Here is a 23,202-nt window from a genome sequence, read left to right as displayed (position 1 = left end):
ATCCAATCCAATTCATAAATTCTGATTGTAATTTGAGAAAAATGGAAAGAAAAACAACTATAAAAGATTTTGAAGCCAGGTGTGGTGGCTCACGCCTGTAATCCGTGAGCCACGGATTGCCGCTTTGGGAAGCTGAAGTGGGTGGATCATTTCAGGTCAGGAGTTCAAGACCAGCCTGGCCAACACGGTGAAACCCGTCTCTACTAAAAATACAAAAATTACCCAGGTGTGGTGGCTCGTGCCTGTAGTCCCAGGTACTCGGGAGGCCGAGGCAGGAGAATTGCTTGAACCTAGGAGGTGGAGGTTGCAGTGAGCTGACATCGTGCCACAACATTCCAGCCTGGGCGGCAGAGCAAGACTCCACCTCAAAAAAAAAAAAAAAAAAGATTTTGGGGGCATGGTGGCTCACACCTGCAATCCTAGCACTGTGAGAGGCTGAGGCAGGCACGCTGCTTGAGCCCAGGAGTTCGAGACCAGCCAGGGCAACATGGTGAGATCCCCTCTCTACAAAAAATACAAAAATTAGCCAGGTGGAGGTGTGCATGCCTATGGTCCCAGCTACTTGGGAGGCTAAAGTTGGAGGATCACCTGAGCCTAGGGAGGTCAAGGCTGCAGTTAGCCATGATTGCACCACTGCACTCAATCCTGAGCAGCAGAGTTTAAAGAAAAAAAAAAAAGGAAAAAAACATTTTGGGGACTACTGGGCAATTTTAATATAGATTAAGTATACCATTATTACGTAAGAGACTAAAGGCATGTCAGTGGCTCATGCCTGTAATCCCAGCACTTTGAGAGGCTGACACTCGCAGATTGCTTGACCTCAGGGATTCAAGACCAGCCTGGGCAACAATGGTGAAACTCCATCTATACCAAAAATACAAAAAATTTGTCAGGCGTGGTGGCGCACGTCTGTGGTCTCAGCTACTTAAGAGGCTGAGATGTGAGGATGGCTTGAGCCTGGGAGGAGGAGGAGGCTGCAGTAAGCCAAGATCACACCACTGCACTCCAGCCTGGGTATCAGAGTGAGACGCCATTTCAAAAAAAAAAGAGTCATAATGTCTACAACGTACTTTCAAATGGCTCATAAGACATACAGGCAGGGCAGGGTGCAGTGGCTGTAATCCCAGCACTTCGGGAGGCTGAGGCGGGTGGATCACAAGGTCAGGAGATTGAGACTATCCTGGCTAACACGGTGAAACCCCATCTCTACTAAAACTACAAAAAACTAGCCGGGTGTGGTGGCGGGCACCTGTAGTCCCAGCTACTTGGGAGGCTGAGGCAGGAGAATGGCGTGAACTGGGGGGTGGAGCTTGCAGTGAGCTGAGATTGCGCCATGTACCACTGCACTCCAGCCTGGGCGACAGAGCGAGACTCTTCTCTTTCTCAAAAAAAAAAAAAAAAAAAAAAGGCCGGCAACAAAGAGGCAAAATGTTAACAATTGAGATAGAGTGTATTAGTTTTGCTGGATGCAGTGGCTCAGGCCTGTAATCACAACACTTTGGGAGGCCGAGGTGGGGGATCACGAGGTCAGGAGTTCGAGACCAGCATGGCCAGCATGGTGAAACCCTGTCTCTACTGAAAATACAAAAAATTAGCCAGGCATGGTGGTGCATGCCTACAGTCCCAGTTGCTTGGGAGGGTGAGGCAGGAGCATTGCTTGAACCTAGCAGGCAGAGGTTGCAGTGAGCTGAGACTGAACCAATGCACTGCAACCTGGGTGATGTGACAGAGTGAGATTCCGTCTCAATAAAAAAAAAAAAAGGTATTTGTTTTGCCACATTGTTCTTTTAATGTTTTTTTTTTTTTTTTTTTTTTTTTTGTGGATTTGAAAAACATTCCAGAAAAAAGTTAGAGGGAAAACAGAAAATTATGTGTTTTCAATTGTCTGCCTTCAGAATTTTTTCTTGTCACTGAAGAATAAAACAAAACAAAAATTTAGCCTGAGCAAGGTAGCAAGACCCCAGGTCTACTAAAAATAAAATTAGGTGGGCATGGTGGTGCATGCCTATAGTCATAGCTACTTAGGAAGCTTAGGCATGAGGATCATGTCAGCCCGGGAAACTGAGGCTACAGCAGACTACGATTGCGTCACTGCACTCCAGTCTGGGCAACAGAGTGAAACCTTGCCTGAAAAAAACAAAAAGTTGATTTATTTCACTTCGATTGTAGCAATAACCTAGGCACAATGACAACAAAAGTTGAAAATTTGAGGCCTTCGTTATAAAAATAGTGTTTGCAGGTGGGGCGCGGTGGCTCATGCCTGTAATCCCAGCACTTTGGGAGGCCGAGGCGGGTGGATCACCTGAGGTTGGGAGTTCAAGACCAGCCTGACCAACATGGAGAAACCCCGTCTCTACTAAAAATACAAAATTAGCCGCTACTCAGGAGGCAGAGGTTGCAGTGAGGCGAGATTGCACCATTGCACTCTAGCCTGGGCAACAAGAGCAAAACTCATCTCAAAAAAACAAAAAAAGCTCTTGCCTGTAATCTCCACACTTTGGGAGGCATGGTGGGTGGATTACCTGAGGTCAGGAGTTAGAGACCAGCCTGCCCAACATGGCGAAACCCAATCTCTACTAAAAACACAAAAATTAGGCTGGGCGCGGTGGCTCACGCCTGTAATCCTAGCACTTTGGGAGGGCGAGGAGGGTAGATCACGAGGTCAGGAGATCGAGACCAGCCTAGCCAACATGGCGAAACTCTGCTTCTACTAAAAATACAAAATTAGCTGGGCGTGGTGGTGCATGTCTGTAATCCCAGCTACGCGGGAGGCTGAGGCTGGAAAATCGCTTGAAAGCACAAGGCAGAAGTTGCAGTGAGCTGAGATAGCGCCACTGCACTCCGGCCTGGGCAACAAGAGTGAAACTCTGTCTCAAAAAATATATACATATAAAAATTAGCCAGGCATGGTGGCAAGGACCTGTAATCCCAGCTACTAGGGAGGCTGTGGCAGGAGAATCAAGTTGAACCCAGGAGGTGGAGGTTGCAGTGAGCCAAGATTGTGCCACTGCACTCCAGCCTGGGTGACAGAGTGAGATCCTGTCTCAAAGAAATAAATAAATATATAAAATAAAAGAGTCTCTAACAGTTCCATTCAAAACATAACATAAGAGTGTCATCTCTTCAACATTCCTTATCTTTTAGAGACATTTTGGTTAGGGAATAATACACTTTTAGAATGCTACACACAAATAGTATAATTATGCCTGCTTAATGCTTAATAATAAATTACATGTTACCTAGCAATGTTACCAGCAGCAGAGACAATGGCATTCTGTGACACGGAGGCAACTCTGCTCATTCCTTGTCCGTCTTGTCCCAAATCATACACCTGTGAATACAAATCATTCTCACTTAAACATGATTACATACTATACACATATTAATAAACTTTTCCTTTTAAGGGATCCTTTAATATTGGTATTTAAAACAAACATGAAAACATTCAGATTTGAAATTTCATAGAAAGGGGCCCCTTCTGAGAAGTGAGTTGGGCTTTTTTTTTTTTTTTGAGATGAAGTCCTGCTCTGTTGCCCAGGCCGGAGAGCAAAGGCGCGATCTCAGCTCACTGCAACCTCCACCTCCCAGGTTCAAGCGATTCTCCTGTCTCAGCCTCCCAAGTAGCTGGGATTAAAGGGGCATGCCACCACACCTGGCTAATTTTTGTATTGTTAGTAGAGGCGGGGTTTCATCATGTTGGCCAGACTGGTCTCAAACTCCTGACTGCAGGTGATCCGCCCACCTTGGCCTCCCAAAGTGCTGGGATTACAGGCATGAGCCACCATGCCTGGGAGGCTTTCTTTTTTTTTTTTTCTTTTTTAATTATACAGTTCATAGGAAAAGTTTAAGAGGCAGGAACTGTCGGCCTTAAAAATAAGGATTTATATTACTCTTAATGGTATAATATTAATACTAACCTGTATTACTCCTTTCTCAGATCGTGTATATAAAATATTTCTAGAATTATCAATTGCAATTTGAAGAATAGGATCTAAAAGTAAGACAAAAAAAAAAAAAAAAAAAAAGAGAGAAAAAAGCAAAGCCAAGGATTAACAAAGCAAATACATTAGCCACTTACAACAAACTGTTGAATCAGAACTTTGCATTCAGGGGCTTTCTACTCCCTTGCTTTGAAGTTAAATCCAAGGATGTTTGCACAAGATTCAGTCCAAAAAGCATTTTAGTCAGACAACACATGAAAAAAACATATGCTAAATACTGTGACTGGGTTACGAGCATAGAAAATAAGTTATTTTGTCCTCTAAATGAATTTAAAGCCAAACCGAAAACAAGTTCTAAGTTATTTCTTCATTCAATAGTATTTAATGAATGTTTACTACATGCTAGAAATACGTAGAATAATTATACCTGGTCCTTTATGTTAAGAAACTTCCAGTTTGGCCTAACTGATTGTGTGAAAGAAAATAATTTAAAAATTTAGTCATATTAATATTTGGGCATACTGATCTTATGTTGCCAAAGCATTTTAAAAATTATTTCACCTGTTTGAATCTCAGCTCATTAAAGGCTAAGATATATTATTTTTATATTGGAAATTTGTTCTAGACCAAGCAATGTATTAGCTGTCTGAATGTCTGTCTCTCTCACACACACACAGATATTTTGGTTTAAGTATGTACAGCTGTTTTAGACACAAGTTCTTTGATGCTACATTTATAGGAAATAAGTAAACTTGAGAATAAAATCCACACTTTCTCTGTTATAATCTCTTCTTACCCTTTAAAAGACCTTATGAATATATACCAAATGCTACTTAACATAACAAATTGTTTCAATTAAGAATGATAATTTCTGAAGAAAATGTTGAGGGAACAATATGTTAGAAATTAGTTTTACTTGCCAAATTTATTGTTTTCTACTTACCATCTTCTGAGAATGTGAATTGTAGCAAAGAAGGAACAAGGAAAGAAAGTGAGCTCTTTGAGTGGTTTATTTTCCTACATCTTTGGCTAAACCACCCTGCTTCAGCCTTAAAGAAAAAAATAGAAAGAAGACTTATAAAAGTATGTAACTCCCTTACAATAACTACTGTATATCCATATTTATAAAAACCTTCAAATCTTCATGAAATATCAGTTATAATCACTAATACCAGTTACAGTCAACAAAACGAGACACATTATTCAAAATTAACTACGGAGTTTAGTCCATAATTTAATCAACCAAATACTGACAAGGAAAGAATTTCAAGACATACTGTTAAATGAAAAGCCACTTATGGGCTGCGTACAGTGGCTCACACCTATAAATCCTAGCACTTTGGGAGGCCAAGGCACACGGATCATTTGAGGTCAGGAGTTCAAGATCAGTCTAGCCAATATGATGAAACCCTGCCTCTACTAAAAACACAAAAATTAGCTGGATGTGGTGGTGGTGCACGCCTGTAATCCCAGCTATCAGGAGGCTGAGGCAGGAGAACTGCTTGAACCCAGGGGATGGAGGTTGCGGTGAGCCAAGATTGAGCCACTGCACTCCAGCCTGGGTGATAGACCTGGGTGACAGAGTAGACTCCATCACATTAAAAAAAAAAAAAAAAAACAGAAAAAGAAAAAGAAAGCAATTATGAATTAAATCAATAATCCAAGTGAAAACATATATTTGCAAAAGTACATTCGGTATTTGTGTATGCGTATACACTCCCAAACACATGTGCATAGATATCTATAAAGACACATACAGTGATGTCTGCTTTATGTTCCACAAGGACATCCATAGAATTAATAACGACTTTTACCTCTAAGGAGAGGACTGAGTTTTGTAGGCATGGTGTAGTCATGGGGACTATAGCTTCACCTGGATGCTTGAATATTTGCCATAAAAATATACTAATGTCCTTACATAACTAGAAAACAAAATAAAAGCTTACTTTTCCCTACTCCATCAAGAGAGAGAGAGGAAAAAAAAACGTTTACGAATATCAGACTTACCTGGTAGGCTACTTCATATAAACAGCCATCCTTTCCAGCCAAGAAAATTCTGCCATTATCAGTGGAAGTTATTGTTAAAAGGTAAGTATTATCAGTAGGAAGAGAATATAAAGGATCTGGAAGCAACTGCATTCCACCAGACATACTATCATTAAGAACTCCAGAACCTATTTATTTTAAGAAAGAATACATAAATCAGTTTATTAGCTACTCTACAGTTTTTAAAAATCTTTGCATTATTGTCAGAATCGGTATGTTTACTCAATTCTTATTGACAACACAGTCAACAGCTTCTATAATATACATTTTAAAATTACTAAGTCTGATACGATTTGATAATTCAAGTGAAACAGAACCTTCTGTGTGTGTGTGTGTGTGTGTGGGTGTGTCTGTGTGTTTATTATATAGTAAAACAATAAACAAGAAACTAACCCAGCCGGTGCCATGGCCCATGCCTGTAATCCCAGCACTTTGGGAGGCCGAGGTGCGTGGATCACCTGAGGTCGGCAGTTTGCGACCAGCCTGACCAACATGAAGACACCCGTCTCTACTAAAAATAGTAAATTAGGTTGGACGCAGTGGCTCACGCCTGTAATCCCAGCACATTGGGAGGCCAAAGCAGGCAGATCACGAGGTCAGGAGTTTGAGAACAGCCTGGCCAACACAGTAAAACCCTGTCTCTACTAAAACTACAAAAAAATTAGCTGGGTGTGGTAGCAGGCGCCTGTAATCCCAGCTACTTGGGAGGCTGAGGCAGGAGAATCACTTGAATCTGGGAGGCGGAGGTTGCACTAAGCCAAGATTGCACCACTACACTCTAGCCCAGGTGACAGTGTGAGACTCTGTATCAAAAACAAACAAAATTAGCTGGGTGTGGTGGTGCATGCCTGTAATCCCAGCAACTCAGAAGACTGAGGCAGGAGAATCACTTCAACCCAGGAGGCAGAGGATGTGGTGAGCTGAGATCACACCATTGCACTGCAGCCTGGGCAACAAGAGCGAAAATCTGTCTCAAAAAACAAAACAAAACAAAACAAAACAAAACAAAACAAAACAAAAAAACTAACCCAACATTAACTTGTGGAAAAGAGCCTGAAGATTTGGCACCAATAATCATTAATTTCAGTCAATGGAATTCAACATTTCACCCAGATTAGCTTTTAATTGTAATATCAATTGGCCAAAATATTATTTTAAAAAACATAACATGTGGGTTGCCATACCTGTTTGCAAATTAGCATAGCTCAGTCCAAGAATTACTATGTCTACAGGGGTCGCCAAAACCAGGAGGTGTCGTACATGAGGTTGAAAGATGCCTAAGATAAAGTAGACAAAGGGCAGGAAAACTTTCAGCATTTAAGCACTAACAGAGTAAGCTTTTATTACCATTAAAATGAGCTACTAATTAAATATTACTATGTACGATCATTTAAATAAGTAAATTTTGGATGTCATCAAGGTAATGAAGAGGAAAAAAAGTAAACAGCAGTGGAAAAGAACCACCTTAGAAAACAATCACTTCAGTATTTAATGCTGTTTAAAAAGTGTTATATTACAAAATAGTTTAAATGTATTAAAATACAAAGATGTATATTTGTATATCCGTGTTCAGAGCAGCATTTTTCACAATAACTAAAAAGTGAAAACAAAATCCAAGTGTCCATTGACAGATGGATTTTAAAAAATGACATATACACACACACACACACACACACACACACATACACAATGGAATACTACTGAACTTTAAAAAGTAAGAAAGTTGGCCGAGCATGGTGGCTCATGCCTGTAATTCCAGCAGTTTGGGAGGCTGAGGCAGGCAGATCACCTGAGGTCAGGAGTTCGAGACCAGCCTGGCCAACATGGTGAAACCCCATCTCTACTAAAAACAAAAAATTAGCCGAGTGTGGTGGCACGTGCCTGTAGTCCCAGCTACTTGAGAGGCTGAGGCAGGAGAATTGCTTGAACCCGGGAGGCAGGGGTTACAGTGAGCCGAGATCATGCCACTGCAACCCAGCCTAGGTGACAGAGTGAGAGTCCAGCTCAAAAAAAAAAAAAAGGAAGAAAGTTCTGATGCATGCTATAACACAGATGAACCTTGAGGACACAGGTTAAATCAAATAGGCCAGTCACAAAATGACAAATATAGTACCATATGATTCCATTTATATCAGGAAACCTAGAATAGTCAAATTCTTACAGACAAAAAGTGGAACGGTTACTACCAACTGCTGAGGGAAGGAGGAACAGGAGTTTTTAGTTAATAGGCACAGTTTCCGTTTTATAAGATACATAGAGTTCTAGATACAGATGGTGGTAAAGGTCACACAATAACGTGAATGGACTTAATACCACTGAAGTGTTGGCTTAAAAACAGTTAAGATGGCAAAGTTTGTATTATGTGTATTTTACCATGATTAAAATAGATATTATAGATTTCATTTTGAAATGTAAATAAAACCTAGAAAATTTTAGAAAACTTAGACCTATAGTTATTTACAAAAGAAAAGATTACAACCTTGATAACCGTATAGAGCAATATTTACACACTTATGCATCTCTTTTAGATTCTATGTAAAGGAAATACATTTGCTTTGCCTTTTTTTTTTTTTTTGAGACAGAGTTTCGCTCTTGTTGCCCAGGCTGGAGTGCAGTGGCTCAATCTCGGCTCACTGCAACCTCCGCATCACGGGTTCAAACGATTCTCCTGCCTCAGCCTCCTGAGTAGCTGGGATTACAGGCATGTGGCACCATGCCTCGCTTATTCTGTACTTTTAGTAGAGACAGGGTTTCCCCATGTGGACAGGCTTCTCTTTAACTCCCGACATCAGGTGATCTGCCCCCCTCAGCCTCCCAAAGTGCTGGGATTACAGGAGTGAACGACCGTGCCTGGCCTCTTTTTTTCCTTTTTTTTTTTTTTTTTGAGACAGGGTCTTGCTCTGCTGCCCAGGCTGGAGTGCAGTGACACAATGACGGCTTACTGCAGCCTTGTCCTCCTACACTCAAGCGATCCTCCCGCTTCAGCCTCATGAATAGCTGGGACTACAGGCATGCACTACCATGCCCGGCTAATGTTTCTGTTTTTTGTAGAGACAGGGTATCACCATGTTGCCCAGGCTGGTCTTGAAGTCTCGGACTCAAGTGATCTGCTCGCCTCAGCCTCACAAAGTGCTGGGATTGCAGGTGTGAGCCACCACGCCTGGCCTGAAAATATATTTTCAATGCAAGTAAATAAATAGTGCATAAAACGTCAGTTTGGGTAGGGCATGGGGGCTCACGCCTGTAATCTTAGCACTTTGAGAGGCAGAGACGGGCGGATCACTTGAGGTCAGGAGTTCGAGACCAGCCTGACCAACATGGTGAAACCCTGTCTCTACTAAAAACAAAAATTAGCCAGTCGTGCTTGGTGGGCGCCTGTAATCCCAGCTACTCAGGAGGCTGAGGCAGAAGAATCGCTTGAATCCAGGAGGCTAGGGTTGCGGTGAGCCAAGATGGTGCCATTGCACTCCAGGCTGGGCAACAGAGTGAGACTCCATCTCAAAAAAAAAAAAAAGTCTGTTTTTACTTCACTGAATATCTATAATTGCAAAATGGATCTTAAAAAATAATCTTAAAAAATTTTACTTAGGCCTTGAAAAAAGTGAATTTTGCCTATTATTTCCTCCTATACAAAGGTACATTTGGCTGCGCAGTGGCTCACACCTGTAATCGCAGGACTTTGAGAGGCCAAGGTGGGTGGATCGCTTGAGGCCAGGTGTTTCAGACCAGCCTGGCCAACATGGCCAAACCACATGCAACTAAAAATACAAAAATGAGCCGGGAATGGTGACGCATGCCTGTAATTTCGGCTACTCAGGAGCCTTAGGCAGGAGAATCACTTAAACCCAGGAGGCAGAGGTTGCAGTGAGCACTGAAGTGGCTCCCCTGTACTCTAGCCTGGGTGACAGAGTGAGACTCTTAAAACAAACAAGCAAATGCACTCGGGAGGCTGAGGCAGTAGAACTGCTTGAACCCGGGAGATAGAGGTTGCAGTGAGCCAAGATTGCACTACTACACTCCAGCCTACGCGATGGAGCGAGATTCCATCTCAAAAAAAAAAAAAAAGGTGTGTTGTTGTTCAGGTCTATACCATTTGGAGTTTACGTATACAAACACAATCTCTTCCTTATAGCTTTATTTCTTACCAGCTTTTGGTTTCACAAGCCCCACAGCAAGAATAGTCTCACTAAGTCCATCAAAATAGGCAAGGTCTCCTCTGTGAACAAATGAAGAAAAACATGTTACACAAATAAAGCAAACAGGCCAGATGTGGTGGCTCACGTCTTTAATCCCAGTACTTTGGGAATCTGAGGCAGGAGGATTGCCTGAGCCCAGAAGTTCAAGATCAGCCTGGGCAACACAGTGAGACTCTGTCTCTACAAAGAAAGAAAGAAAAAATTAGCCAGGCATGGCAGTGTGAGGCCACTGAGGTGGGAGGATCTCATAGGCCTGTGAGGCTGAGGCTGCAGTGAGTAGTGATCATGCCACTGCACTCCAGCCTGGCTGACAAAGTGAGAGCCTGTCTCAAAAAAGAAAAGAAAAACAGAAAACAAAGTGTTATCTTACAGTGTTCTTTATTATTATTATTACCATTATTTTTGAGACAAGGTCCAGCTCTGTCACCAAGGCTGCAGTGAAGTGGCACCATCTTGGCTCACTGCAATCTCCACTTCACACCTGGCTAATTTTTGTATTTTCTGTAGACAAGGTTTGGCCATATTGCCCAGGCTGGTGTTGAACTCCTGAATTCTCTTTATTAGTGAAATAAATTTAGACACAGAATATAATGAAAAGACTGGCCAGGCATGATGGCTCACACCTGTAATCCCAGCACTTTGGGAAGCCGGGGTGGGCATATCACAAGGTCAGGAGATTGAGACCATCCTGGTCAACATGGTGAAACCCCATCTCTACTAAAATAAAAAAAAATTAGCCGGCCATGGTGGCACACGCTTGTATTCCCAGCTACTCAGGAGGCTGAGGTAGGGGAGTCGCTTGAACCAGAGAGGCGGAGGTTGCAGTCAGCTGAGATCTTGCCACTGCACTCCAGCCTGGGCAACAGAGTGAGACTCAGTCTCCAAAAAAAGCCAATGAAGACCAGGAGCGGTGGCTCACGCTTGCAATCCCAGCACTTTGGGAGGCTGAGGTGGGCAGATCACCTGAGGTCAGAAATTCAAGACCAGCCTGGCCAACCCGGTGAAACTCTGTCTCTACTAAAAATACAAAAACTAGCCAGGTGTGGTGGTGCATGCCTATAATCCCAGCTACTCGGGAGGGTGAGGCAGAAGAATCACTTGAACCCAGGAGGTCTAGGCTGCAGTGAGCCGAGATCATGCCACTGCACTCCAGCCTTGGCAACGGAGATCCTGTCTCCAAAGAGGAAAAAAAAAGGGGGTCCAGGCACAGTGGCTCACACCTGTAATCCCAGCACCTTAAGACTCTGTCCACAAAAAAAAAAAAAAAAAAAGGGCCGGGCGCGGTGGCTCAAGCCTGTAATCCCAGCACTTTGGGAGGCCGAGATGGGTGGATCACGAGGTCAGGAGATCGAGACCATCCTGGCTAACACGGTGAAACCCCATCTCTACTAAAAATACAAAAAAATTAGCCGGGCGTGGTGGCAGGCGCCTGTAGTCCCTGCTACTCGGGAGGCTGAGGCAGGAGAATGGCGTGAACCCAGGAGGCGGAGCTTGCAGTGAGCCGAGATAGTGCCACTGCACTCCAGCCTGGGCGACAGAGCAAGACTCTGCCTCAAAAAAAAAAAAAAAAAAAAAAAAAAAAAAAAAAAAAAGGGAGACAGAGACAGAAAGTGGAAAAGCAAAAAACAGAATGGAGCATCCAAAATGAGGTATGTAACAAAAGTACAGCTGAAATCTCAGAAGAGAATGTATCAGAATATTTCAAGATAATGGCTGGGCCAGGTGCAGTGGCTCATTCCTAAAATCCCAGCACTTTGGGAGGCCAAAGAGGGCAAAACACTGGAGGTCAGGAGTTCAAGACCAGCCCTGGTCAATATAGTGAAACACCATCTCTAATAACAATACAAAAATTAGCCAGGTGTGGTGGCCCGCACCTGTAGTCCCAGCTACTCCAGAGGCTGAGGCAAGAAGTATTTGAACTCAGGAGGCGAAGGCTGCAGTGAACCAAGATAGTCCACTGCACTCCAGCCTGGGTGACAGGGCGAGACTCCATCTTGGAAAAAAAAAAAAAAAAAAAGACAACGGCTGAACAGAAAGTAAAAGAGAAAGAGAGAAAAATAAAGATAATAGTTGAAAAAAATTCTAAAAATAGTAGAAGACATCAAACTAAAGATCTAAGAAGCTCACATGAAGCAGAAAAAATACCACGAAAAAAATATGATCCAGACTTTCAAGAAAGCTTCTAGTCACCCTGAAAAGGCCATCCACACAGGAACAAAACAGCCAAATGGCAACTTATGTGGACTAGGATTCCCCATCCTCCTACATCATGCCATCCCACAGGGCCCTTTGATAATTGGCACAGCCTCTTGAAACTATGATCCACTGCTGAGACAGCTGAGGGTTAGAGAACAATGAAATGACCAAGATTACATTTTTATCATCCAGATGGAATTAGGATTTATAACAGAAAACCAATTGAATATTTAAGTATAAATTTTACAAAATTGAATTTATGGACCTATTACTTGTGCCTTCATTTTTTTAAATAAGTTCATTCTTCAAATAACTTTTCTTTAAATGAACACATACTGCTATGGATCAAATATCTGTGTCCTCCTAAAATGCAGGTTAAATCCTAACTCTTAATGTGACAGTATTTGTAGGTGGGACCTTTGAAAGGTTATTAGGTCATGAGGGTATACCTCATGAATGAGATTAGTGCCCTTATAAAAGAGGACCCAAAGAACTCCCCTACCCCTCTGCCATGTGAGGACAGAGTGAAAAGATAGCCATCTATGAACACGGAAGTGGGCTTTCACCAGACCTTGATCTTGGACTTCCAGCTTCCAGAACCATGAGAAATAAATTTCTGCTGATCATAGACTATGGTATTCTGTTTTAGCAGCTCAGACTAAGACACACAGTAAGGTAGGACTGTTTGTTCCATGAGGGCAGAACCACATTCATCTCATTCAGTACTGTTCCTACCACAACAAGAGTGTCAGATATATAAGATCAATAAACACGTTGGATGTTAATGGAAATGTAAAAAATTTCATTAAAGTGAAAACATGTTTTTTTTTTGAGATGGAGTTTTTGCTCTTATTGCCCAGGCTGGAGTGCAATGGCACGATCTCAGCTCACCATAACCTCTGCCTCCCAGGTTCAAGTGATTCTCCTGCCTCAGCCTCTTGAGTAGCTGCGATTACAGGCATGCGCCACCATGCCCAGCTAATTTTGTGTTTTTAGTAGAGATGGGGTTTCTCCATGTTGGTCAGGCTGGTCTCGAACTCCCGACCACAGGTGATCTGCCCGCCTTGGCCTCCTAAAGTGCTGGGATTACAGGCGTGAGCCACCACACACAGCCGAAAACATATTTTAAAGAAAATAATTATTCTCACATTTATCTGTTCTGTAATATTTTTGCATTGACTTCTCTTGAAAAGATACATACCTAAACAAAAAGGTTTTATTATTTAGCATAAAAATGAATATGTTGGCTGGGTGCGGTGGCTCACATCTGTAATCCCAGCATTTTGGGAGGCTGAGGCAGGCGGATCACGAGGTCAGGAGATCGAGACCATCCTTGCTAACACGGTGAAACACCATCTCTACTAAAAATACAAAAAATTAGCCGGGTGTGGTGGTGGGCGCCTGTAGTCCCAGCTACTCGGGAGGCTGAGGCAGGAGAATGGCGTGAACCCGGGAGGCGAAGCTTGCAGTGAGTGGAGATCACGCTACTGCAGTCCAGCCTGGCTGGGCGACAGAGCGAGACTCCGTCTCAAAAAAAAAAAAAATGTTATGGTAACATAACGAAGTGGGGAACATTCAGGGTACATGAAAAATAATCACAACCACACATCACTGCTATTACAACTATTACATTTCAACAAGAAAAACTGCTATCAAACTTCTAATAGAAAAAAAATTGTTTCATTTAAGCTATAGGTATTAAGCTGTCATTTAGCTTCAATTTTGTTTCAATAATACAGTGTTTTGTTGCTGTTTTTGAGATGGAGTCTCGCTCTGTCGCCCAGGCTGGAGTGCAGTGGCACTATCTCAGCTCACTGCAACCTCCGAGGTCTCCCTGGTTCAAGCAATTCTCCTGCCTCAGCCTCCCTAGTGGCTGGGACTACAGGCATGTGCCACCACACTCAGCTAATTTTTGTATTTTTAGTAGAGACAGGGTTTCTCCATGTTGGCCAGGCTGGTCTCGGACCCCTGACCTCAGGTGATCCACCCGCCTCGGCCTCCCAAAGTGCTGGGATTACAGGCATGAGTTACCATGCCTGGTCGATACAGTGTTTTTTTTTAATGCACACGTGTTCCTAGAAAGATCATTAATTACTTAAGAGCAAAAGTAACACCTTAATTATATGGGCTTTCCTATGTTTATCCCACACCTCATCTAAGGATAATATAATGGACAACTGGAAGTAAAACAAAATCTATCTCTAAAAAGTCAACAGGGAGATCACCAGACCAATATGCTATATTTAAGCAAAAGTACCTCAGGCTTTCACTCAGAATCATTTCTATACATGTAATTTACACACAGGTCAAATTCACAAAATGACAACAAAATAAATAAATATCAGATGCCTACTCCATAGAAATGTAAGGAAAACAGAAGTCTTTAAAAATGTCCAATCATCTCTCAATGAATTGCCAACATCTATTTTTACTACAGGCTAAAAGCTTGGGACCTGGGCTCCTGCTACTCAAGAATGCTACCTACACCAGCAGCAGCAGCTGGCAGTTTGTTACAAATGCAGACTCTGGAGCCTCACTCAGGACTACTAAAACAGAATGCACATTTGAACATCCCCAGATGATGGATACTGAGAAGCATACTGAGAAGCACTGACCCAAAGGCTAGATGAATGAAAGATAAACCAAGCAGCTTCTAATGAGAACACTAGCTAAAGTTTATATAAATTCCAATCACCCTTAAAGCAAACCAGCCTTAAATACATACCCATCCTCATAGTTCCACATGAATATATCACTGTCAATTGTGAGCCAAGCTCTGCTGATAGGAGGGAACACACCCATCATGCAATTACACTGCATATCTGAGGCAGTGTGGATGTAAGGCAGACAGAGTTGAATCTTATTTTTCTTTAACTTGTTTCAATAGCTTTTGACTTAATATTTATGTAAAAAAATCACTGTGTCCACTCTTTAATACAACGAAGAACCCATATACTTAAACATATTTTAAATAAAACCCTTAAATGAATTGATATACAACACATTAATTAAACATAAAACAAGAATTATAACAATGAAAAATACCAATTTTAACATTTTTAAAATAAATACAAAGTAATAGGATACGTCCAAACTGCTCAACAAGTTCAGGTGGGAGAGGAACTCTTCGGATGGAACTGATCTCTGGAAGGTTGGGTACAGACAGCAAACCAGGTCCTTGTAAAGGATAATCCATATCTGACATGCCAGAAACAGTGGGATTATCTACAAAAAGAAAATGAAGCATTTGTAATAAAATACTGTTTATCAACTGGGCGTACAAAAGGACTGAGTGCCACAAAAATTTGCGTGTGCTGGTTCCAAAGGTACAGAGAGAATATACTAGTTTTGACCCGACACAAAGTAGGCCTGAAATATTCCATTGTTAAGGTAGGAACAGTTACTGGTTTCAGGCCTGAAGGGAAAGTTGTATCTCACAAAAACTTGCTCTATAACAAAGGAATGTTTAAATTTGATATTTAGTGTTATTTTAAAATAAAAGTGGCTGGGCGCAGTGGCTCAAGCCTGTAATCCTGGCACTTTGGGAGGCCGAGGCAGAAGGATCACGAGGTCAGGAGTTCAAGACTACCCTGGCCAACATGGTGAAACGCCGTCTCTACTAAAGACACAAAAAATTAGCCAGTGTGGTGGTGTGCGCCTATAATTCCAGCTACTTGGGAGGCTGAGGCAGGAGAATTGCTTGAACCTGGGAGGCGGAGGTTGCAGTGAGCCGAGATTGGGCCATTGCATTCCAGCCTGACTGACAGGGCAAGACTATCTCAGAAATCATAATAAATAAATAAACAAATGAATAAAATGAAAGCATGTAATTGTATTGTTTGTAACACAAAAGATACATGCTTGAGAGGGTGGATACCCCATTTTCCATTACGTGATTATTTCACATTGCATGCCCGTATCAAAACATCTCATGCACCAGATAAATATATACACCGCCGGGCGCGGTGGCTCACGCCTGTAATTTCAGCACTTTGGGAGGCAGAGGCAGGCCGATCACGAGGTCAGGAGTTCAAGACCAGCCTGGCCAACATGGTGAAACCCCATCTCCACTAAAAATACAAAAATATTAGCCAGGCACAGTAGCAGGCGCCTGTAATCCCAGCTACTCGGGAGGCTAAGGCAGGAGAACTGCTTGAACCTGGGGGGCAGAGGCTGCAGTGAGCCAAGATCGTGCCATTGCACTCCAGCCTGGGTGACAGAGCAAGACTCCATCTTGGGAAAAATAATACATATATATGTATATACACACGCCTACCATGTACCCACGAAAATTAAAAATAAAAAAATTTAAAAATAATAATTTAGTGTTTTTCTCTCATTTTGGTAATCTGAAATGCGAAAATATAAAACTGCTTTGGGGCTCAAAGGTAAAATGACTGTGAGCAAACAAAATAATGACTGCGGGAAAATACTGCCTTTACCAGCTAAACATTTACAGATTAAAATAACCCATGACTTTTCCCTTTAGATTTCTCCCCCAGACCACTAAGACAAATACAAATAACACCCCACAAGCAATATCTTATTGGGGGGAAAAAAAGAAAGACTGCTCTATAAAGTGTTCTCATCAGGCAACCTTTCTCTTGCTCTAAGACTCAATCACTAAGGACAGGAGTGGGCTGGTCTACTCAGCCTATCCCTGCTCCCAGACAAGGTGTTATTTAGACTTGACTGATGACCTAATTATCTCAGGCACTTTTTCAGGTTCTATAGAGTACAAAGATGTTAAGGAGAACTGACATATAAAACAATCTTCAAGTGTATTATGGAAATTTTAAAAATATATACAAGAAAAATACAATCAATACCTATGTACAGATTATCCAACTTAATAACCAGTAATACCCCCAATCATGTTTCATTTTTATCATTGTTCACTCCTTCCCCAATGCATTCTTTTTTTATTTTTATTTTTTGAGACGGAGTCTCGCTCTGACGCCACACTAGAGTGCAGTGTTGCGATCTCGGCTCACTGCAACCTCCGACTCCCTGGTTCAAGGGATTCTCCTGCCTCAGCCTCCCGAGTAGCTGAGATTACAGGCATGCACCACCACACCCAGCTAATTTTTGTAGTTTTAGTAGAGACAAGGTTTCACCATGTTGGCCAGGATGGTCTTAATCTCTTGACCTCATGAATCCGCCCGCCTCAGCCTCCCAAAGGGCTGGGATTACAGACACGAGGACTGCACCCGGCCGAATTCTTTTTCTCTTTTTTTTTTGAGACGGAGTTTCACTCTGTCGCCTAGGCTGGAATGCAGTGGTCCAATCACAGGTCAAGGCAACCTCAGTCTCTTGGGCTCAAGCAATCCTCCACCACAGCCTCGTGAGTAGCTGGGACTAGAGTGTCATGACACCATGCTTAGCTTTTTTGTTGTTGTTTTTTGGGTTTTTTGTTGAGATGGACTCTCGCTCTGTCGGCCAGGCTCCAGCGCAATGGCGGCTCACTGCAACCTCTGCCTCCCAGGTTCAAGCGATTCTCCTGCTTCAGCCTCCCAAGAAGCTGGGACTACATACATAAGCATGCCACCACACTCGGCTAATTTTTGTATTTTTAGTAGAGGCAGGATTTTGCCATGATGGCCAGGCTAGTCTCGAACTCCTGACCTCAAGTGATCCACCCACCTCCGCGTCCCAAATTGCTGGGATTATAGGCGTAAACCACTGCACCCAGCCAAACAGCATTTTTCTTTTTTCCTTTTTCTTTTTTGAGGAGTCTTGCTCTGTCACTCAGGCTGGAATGCAGTGGCGCGATATCAGCTCACTGCAAGCTCTGCCTCCCGGGTTCGTGCCATTCTCCTGCCTCAGTCTCCCCAGTAGCTGAGACTACTGGCACCCGTCACCATGCCTAGCTAATTTTTTTGTATTTTTAGTAGAGACGGAGGTTTCACCACGTTAGCCAGGATGGTCTCATCTCCTGACCTTGTGATCCGCCCGCCTTGGCCTCCCATTTCTTTTGAGAAGGGGTCTCCCTCTATCGCCCTGGTTGGAATATGGTGGCGCGATCTTGGCTCACTGCAACTTCCGCCTCCCGGGTTCAAGCGATTCTCCTTTCTCAGCCTCCTGAATAACTGGGATTACAAGCGCGTGCCACCACAGCCAGCGAATTTTTGTATTTTTAATAGAGACAGGGTTTTACCACTTTGGTCAGGCTGGTCTTGAACTCCTGACCTCGTGATCTGCCGCCTCAGCCTCCCAAAGTGCTGGGATTACAGGTGTGAGCCACCGTGCCTAGCCATTTTTTGTAGAGACAAGGTTTTGCCATGTTGCTCAGGCTGGTCTCAAGCTCAAGCGATCCTCCCTGCTTCTGGGTCCCAAATTGCTAGGATTACAGGCATGAGGCACAGCGTCAGGCTTTTTTTTTTTTTTTTTTTTGAGACAGGGTCTCACTCTGTTGCCCAGGCTGGAGTGCAGTGGTGCAATCACAGCTCACTGCAGTCTTAACCTCCCCATCTCAGGTTATCCTCCCATCTCAGCCTCCCAAGTAGTTGGGGGTCCAAATGTGTGGCACCATGCCAAGCTAATTTTTGTATTATTGTATTTTTTTTTTAAGTGGCTGGGTTTCGCCATATTGCCAAGACTGGTCTCAAACTCCTGGGCTCAAGTGATCTGCCCACTTTGGCCTCCCAAAGTGCTGGGATTACTGGGCTGAATTCATATTAAAGCAAATCCAGGCTGGATGCAGCGGGTCACGCCTGTAATCCCAATGTTTTGGGAGGTCGAGGTGGGCGGATCACATGAGGTCAGAAGTTCAAGACCAGCCTGGCTATCACAGTGAAACCCTGTCTCTGCTAAAAATAGAAAAATGAGCTGGGCCTGGTGGCACACACCTGTGATCCCAGCTACTCAGGAGGCTGAGGCAGGAGCATTGCTTGAACCTGGGAGGCAGAGGCTGTAGTGAGCCAAGATCATGCCACTGCACTCCAGGCTGGGTGACAGTAAGACTCTGTCTCAAAAAATAAATAAATGAATAAATAAATAAAGCAAATCCAGACATCCCATTTAATCCTAAAACATTTAACTTTAATAGGCCAAAGGTGGCAGATCACTATGTTAAATGGCAGTGGGAACACAGAGGGAGGAATTGATAATTTTAGTGAGGATGGGAATGGTAAGAAAGACTTCAGCCCAGGAGTGTGACTCACATCTGTCATCTCAGCAATTTGGAAGGCTGAGGTAGGAGGACTGCTTGATGCCAGGAATTTGAGACCAGCCTTGTCAACAAGAGTGAGACTATGTCTCCACATAAAAATTTAAAATTAGCTGGGTGTGGTGGCAGGCGCCTGTAGTCCCAGCTACTGGGGAGGGCAAGACGAGAGGATCACTTGAGCTCATGAGTTAGAGGCTGCAGTGGGCTGTGATCATGCCACTGCACTCCAGCCTGGCAACAGAATTAGAACCAGACTCAAAAAAAAAAAAAAAAAGAGAACAAAAAGAAAGACAACAAAGAGAAACTAAGGACTTTCACAGGGAGTTTGGAAGAAGTTTGTTATGCAAAGAAAGAACATTGCAGAATCAATAAAAGTAAAATAAAATCTTGAGGAAATCCTGAAGATGGGCTTCTTATGGAATATTTTCTGTGATATGATAGAAATCTATTTTCTATGATAAATTCTCTGTAATCAGAGCAAGGGGTGAAGAATCGGAAGAAAAAGAGGGGAAAGACATTGGGTGAAAGAGGAAGGTGAGTGTAAAGACATGAGATATGTAAGAGGAGGACCAGAAAGTATGCACTGTTTTTATATATTTTTACACCTAAGGAGGCCAAAGTGAGTAACGCTGTTCAAGATGATAGTTGCTAACAGGCCAATGGGGTATTATAAGACACGCTCATTGGTAAGTAGCTGTAGGGAGAAAATACTATCGTTGTTTCTATCATTTCTTTGATTACAAAGCTATCAATGATTTTTATAAATAATCAGAAGTAGACCAGGCGTGGTGGCTCACGCCTGTAATCCCAGCACTTTGGGAGGCCGAGGTGGGCGGATCACGAGGTCAGGAGATGGAGACCATCCTGGCTAACAGGATGAAACCCCGTCTCTACTAAAAAATGCAAAAAATTAGTCGGGCGTGGTGGCCGACGCCTGTAGTCCCAGATACTCAGGAGGCTGAGGCAGGAGAACGGCGTGAACCCGGGAGGCAGAGCTTGCAGTGAGCAGAGATCGCGCCACTGCACTCCAGCCTGGCAAAAGAGCCAGACTCCGTCTCAAAAAATAATAATAATAATCAGAAGTGTTCTCGGTTTACACTGCACAAATGATCCTATTCAGATTATTTCGGTTCTTGCTCACCAACAATCTCTTTTCTTTCTCACACTTCTCTGGTTTTCTCCAAATTCCATCTCACAAAGGGGTAACTTTTTCTAGCAACTGATGTAATTCCATAAGCTGTGGGAGCTAGTTATAATTTAAAACTGTTAAACACTTTCCAGTCACCTCTATTGTCAACACATATTCTGCCTTATCCTCCCTGTACATGAGCACTGCTGATTTCCCTGTTCTCTTCCTTTATTCCACTGGTAGGTCTTTTAAGATCCTCCAGCATTTCATAATACACATCTCTACACACAATAAAGCGTTTCTTGGCCGGGGGCAGTGGCTCACGCCTGTAATCCCAGCACTTTGGGAGGCCGAGGCAGGCGGATCACTTGAGGTCAGAAGTTCGTAACCAGCCTGGCCAACATGGTGAAACCTCGTCTCTACTAAAAAAACCAGAAAAATTAGCCGGGCATGGTGGCGGGCGCCTGTAATCCCAGCTACTCGGGAGGCTGAGGTAGGAGAATCGCTTGAACACGGGAGGCGGAGGTTGCAATGAGCCGAGATCGCGCCATAGCACTCCAGCCCGGGGAGAAGAGGGAAGCTCCGTCTCAATCAATCAATCAATCAATCAATAAAAATAAAGCAAAGCGTATCTTTAAGATAACATGCTACATTTCCAAATTAATGTCGTTTGCTCTTACGATCTACTCAAATACTAACAGGAGAAATGAACAAATTTAGAACTTGGATCTGAAGATGCTTCTCATATGGCCTTAGCCATAAACACTTGAGTGCGGCGAGAAGCTCATTAAGGTTGGGGTCTTTGCCTCTTTCTGCTTCAACTGGGAGCTTGCTCTTCGCTCTTGCCCTCTCAAGTATCTACAACGAAGAAAGTGAGGAAAGGAAAAAACCTGAAAATAAGCTGCTTGCTGTTCTCCAAAAATGCAGCCAACAGTGCCATAAATCTCAGGATATCCTCGCCGGGACTAACGCTGGGGATAAGTAGCAAATTAGGAAGTCAGGCGCGAGTCCTTTAGGCTGAGAAAGCAGGGTCACTATCACTCACTTGGGGCAGACACCATAAGCAACTCGGAAAGGTCCGGGTACATGCGGTCCTCTTGCAACTGACGGTCGATGAGCCGTCCAGCATTTTCCAGAGCTTCCTGCAGGGCTGCGGCCGATGTAGAGGCTGGCATCACTGCGCCCAACAAAGAAGACGGCATCTCGGAAATCGTAGACACCAGGGTCCAGAAAAAGTCAAACGCCAGGGAAAAACAAGAAAAGATCCAAGAACTCAGCTTAGATCCGCCGCCTAGGGCGCGCGCGCCAAACGAGCGCCTTGGCGCCTCGACATGACGCACTTCCGGCTCATACGGTGGGGGACTGGAAGACGTCATTCTGGCCTGGGAAGAGGAAGCTGTTGGGAGGGGGCTAGAGGTTGGGGGTGGAGCTAAGAGTCTGCCGATGCTTTCCAGGGGGTTGAGGGTTTTGAGGTGTGGAAGGGTAAAAGTAGAGTAGGTTATTTAGGGAAGGGACGGAGGGAAGGAAGGGAAGGGAAGGGTAAAGGGGAGGGAACTGGGAAGGAGAGGGGCGGGATGGGGTTTGGGTGGGGTGGGGAGGAAGGAGGGAGGAGGGATGTGCTAGGTGGGAGCTAGGTCGTGTGTCTGGCCTAGGAGACTGGTCTGGTTCCGTTGGTTTAAGCGCGTGCTCTACCTGAGTCTTGGAACTTCCCGCGTCGGAATTCCCTAACTGCAGCTATATGAGTGCGCGACTCCAAGTAACTGCTGTTAAGAGTAAAGAATTGGTAGCTCCCTGTCACAGAGAGGGATATGGACCAATATCTCACTATATTCTTCACGGGCTTCAGTGTAAATTAGAATTCATCAGGCTTTTTCATTTGCATGTCGCTGTCTTTTGACTTTGTGGCCCCTTAGTATAAAATACGTGTTTCAGGAGGAGCTGAGTGCCGGTGGACCGCTGCCGGGCTTTTTATCGTGGCAGAGAGACCTACTTCATCTTTTCATTCCCAGCACTAGTACAGGAACTTGTATGAGATAGGAACCCAAGAGATCATACAATCCTAAGAAACTGAATACTTGCCTTGTGCCTGGTGCTGGGACTATCAAACTAACAAAATGTTTCCTGTCCTTAACGTGCTTCAAGCAGAGACAAAGGACTTCACTATAATTTTTCTATTTGGGTAGGTATGAACTGTAGCAGAAGGATAGGAGAAAGCAGTGGGGTAAAAGAGGCTTCATTTACTACAGAAGGCAACCTGAGTGGGTAAATCAAAGCACTTTTTAGAAAGCTGTCGTTACTTAGAATCCCACCTAAGAAAGCTTCCAGTTACATTCTTTAGAATTTAACAAATCAATAACTGAATTACTCTAAATTGGTCTTTTGCCATTTGAATTACATTTTTACTCCCTCAAAGACTTGACTATATTTATGAAAATTGTAAGTTCTATGATGTTACCAAGCTACACTTAAAATTTGACATAGACAATATACCAAGAAAAACTAGATTTTTTTATTATTGTTATATAA

The 23,202-nt window shown here is 43.4% G+C and overlaps 1 protein-coding gene across 2 annotated transcripts in view; it reads right to left on the bottom strand.

The window, feature by feature from the left end:
- NUP155 (nucleoporin 155) overlaps positions 1-22,018 on the bottom strand; it is a 76,935-nt gene extending 54,917 nt beyond the window's left edge. The window contains exons 1-9 of one of the 2 annotated variants that reach the window (XM_037990770.2): positions 21,722-22,018; positions 15,467-15,604; positions 15,105-15,201; positions 10,133-10,203; positions 7,172-7,264; positions 5,949-6,115; positions 4,885-4,990; positions 3,918-3,991; positions 3,240-3,331 (exon numbers count right to left, since the gene is read on the bottom strand). In XM_037990770.2, coding sequence (XP_037846698.2) covers positions 3,240-3,331; positions 3,918-3,991; positions 4,885-4,990; positions 5,949-6,115; positions 7,172-7,264; positions 10,133-10,203; positions 15,105-15,201; positions 15,467-15,604; positions 21,722-21,878 — 995 coding nt within the window. In that variant the 5' untranslated portion in view covers positions 21,879-22,018. Of the gene's footprint in view, positions 1-3,239; positions 3,332-3,917; positions 3,992-4,884; positions 4,991-5,948; positions 6,116-7,171; positions 7,265-10,132; positions 10,204-12,057; positions 12,192-15,104; positions 15,202-15,466; positions 15,605-21,721 lie in introns of those variants that run through there. The other variant, XM_073014790.1, reaches the window with a different exon arrangement.
- Between the last annotated feature and the right edge of the window lie 1,184 nt (positions 22,019-23,202).

This window comes from Chlorocebus sabaeus, chromosome 4 (assembly GCF_047675955.1).
Source record: "Chlorocebus sabaeus isolate Y175 chromosome 4, mChlSab1.0.hap1, whole genome shotgun sequence".
Classification (NCBI taxonomy): domain Eukaryota; kingdom Metazoa; phylum Chordata; class Mammalia; order Primates; family Cercopithecidae; genus Chlorocebus; species Chlorocebus sabaeus.
Note: the sequence above shows the minus strand (reverse complement) of the source record. Positions and strands in the feature narration are given on the sequence as shown.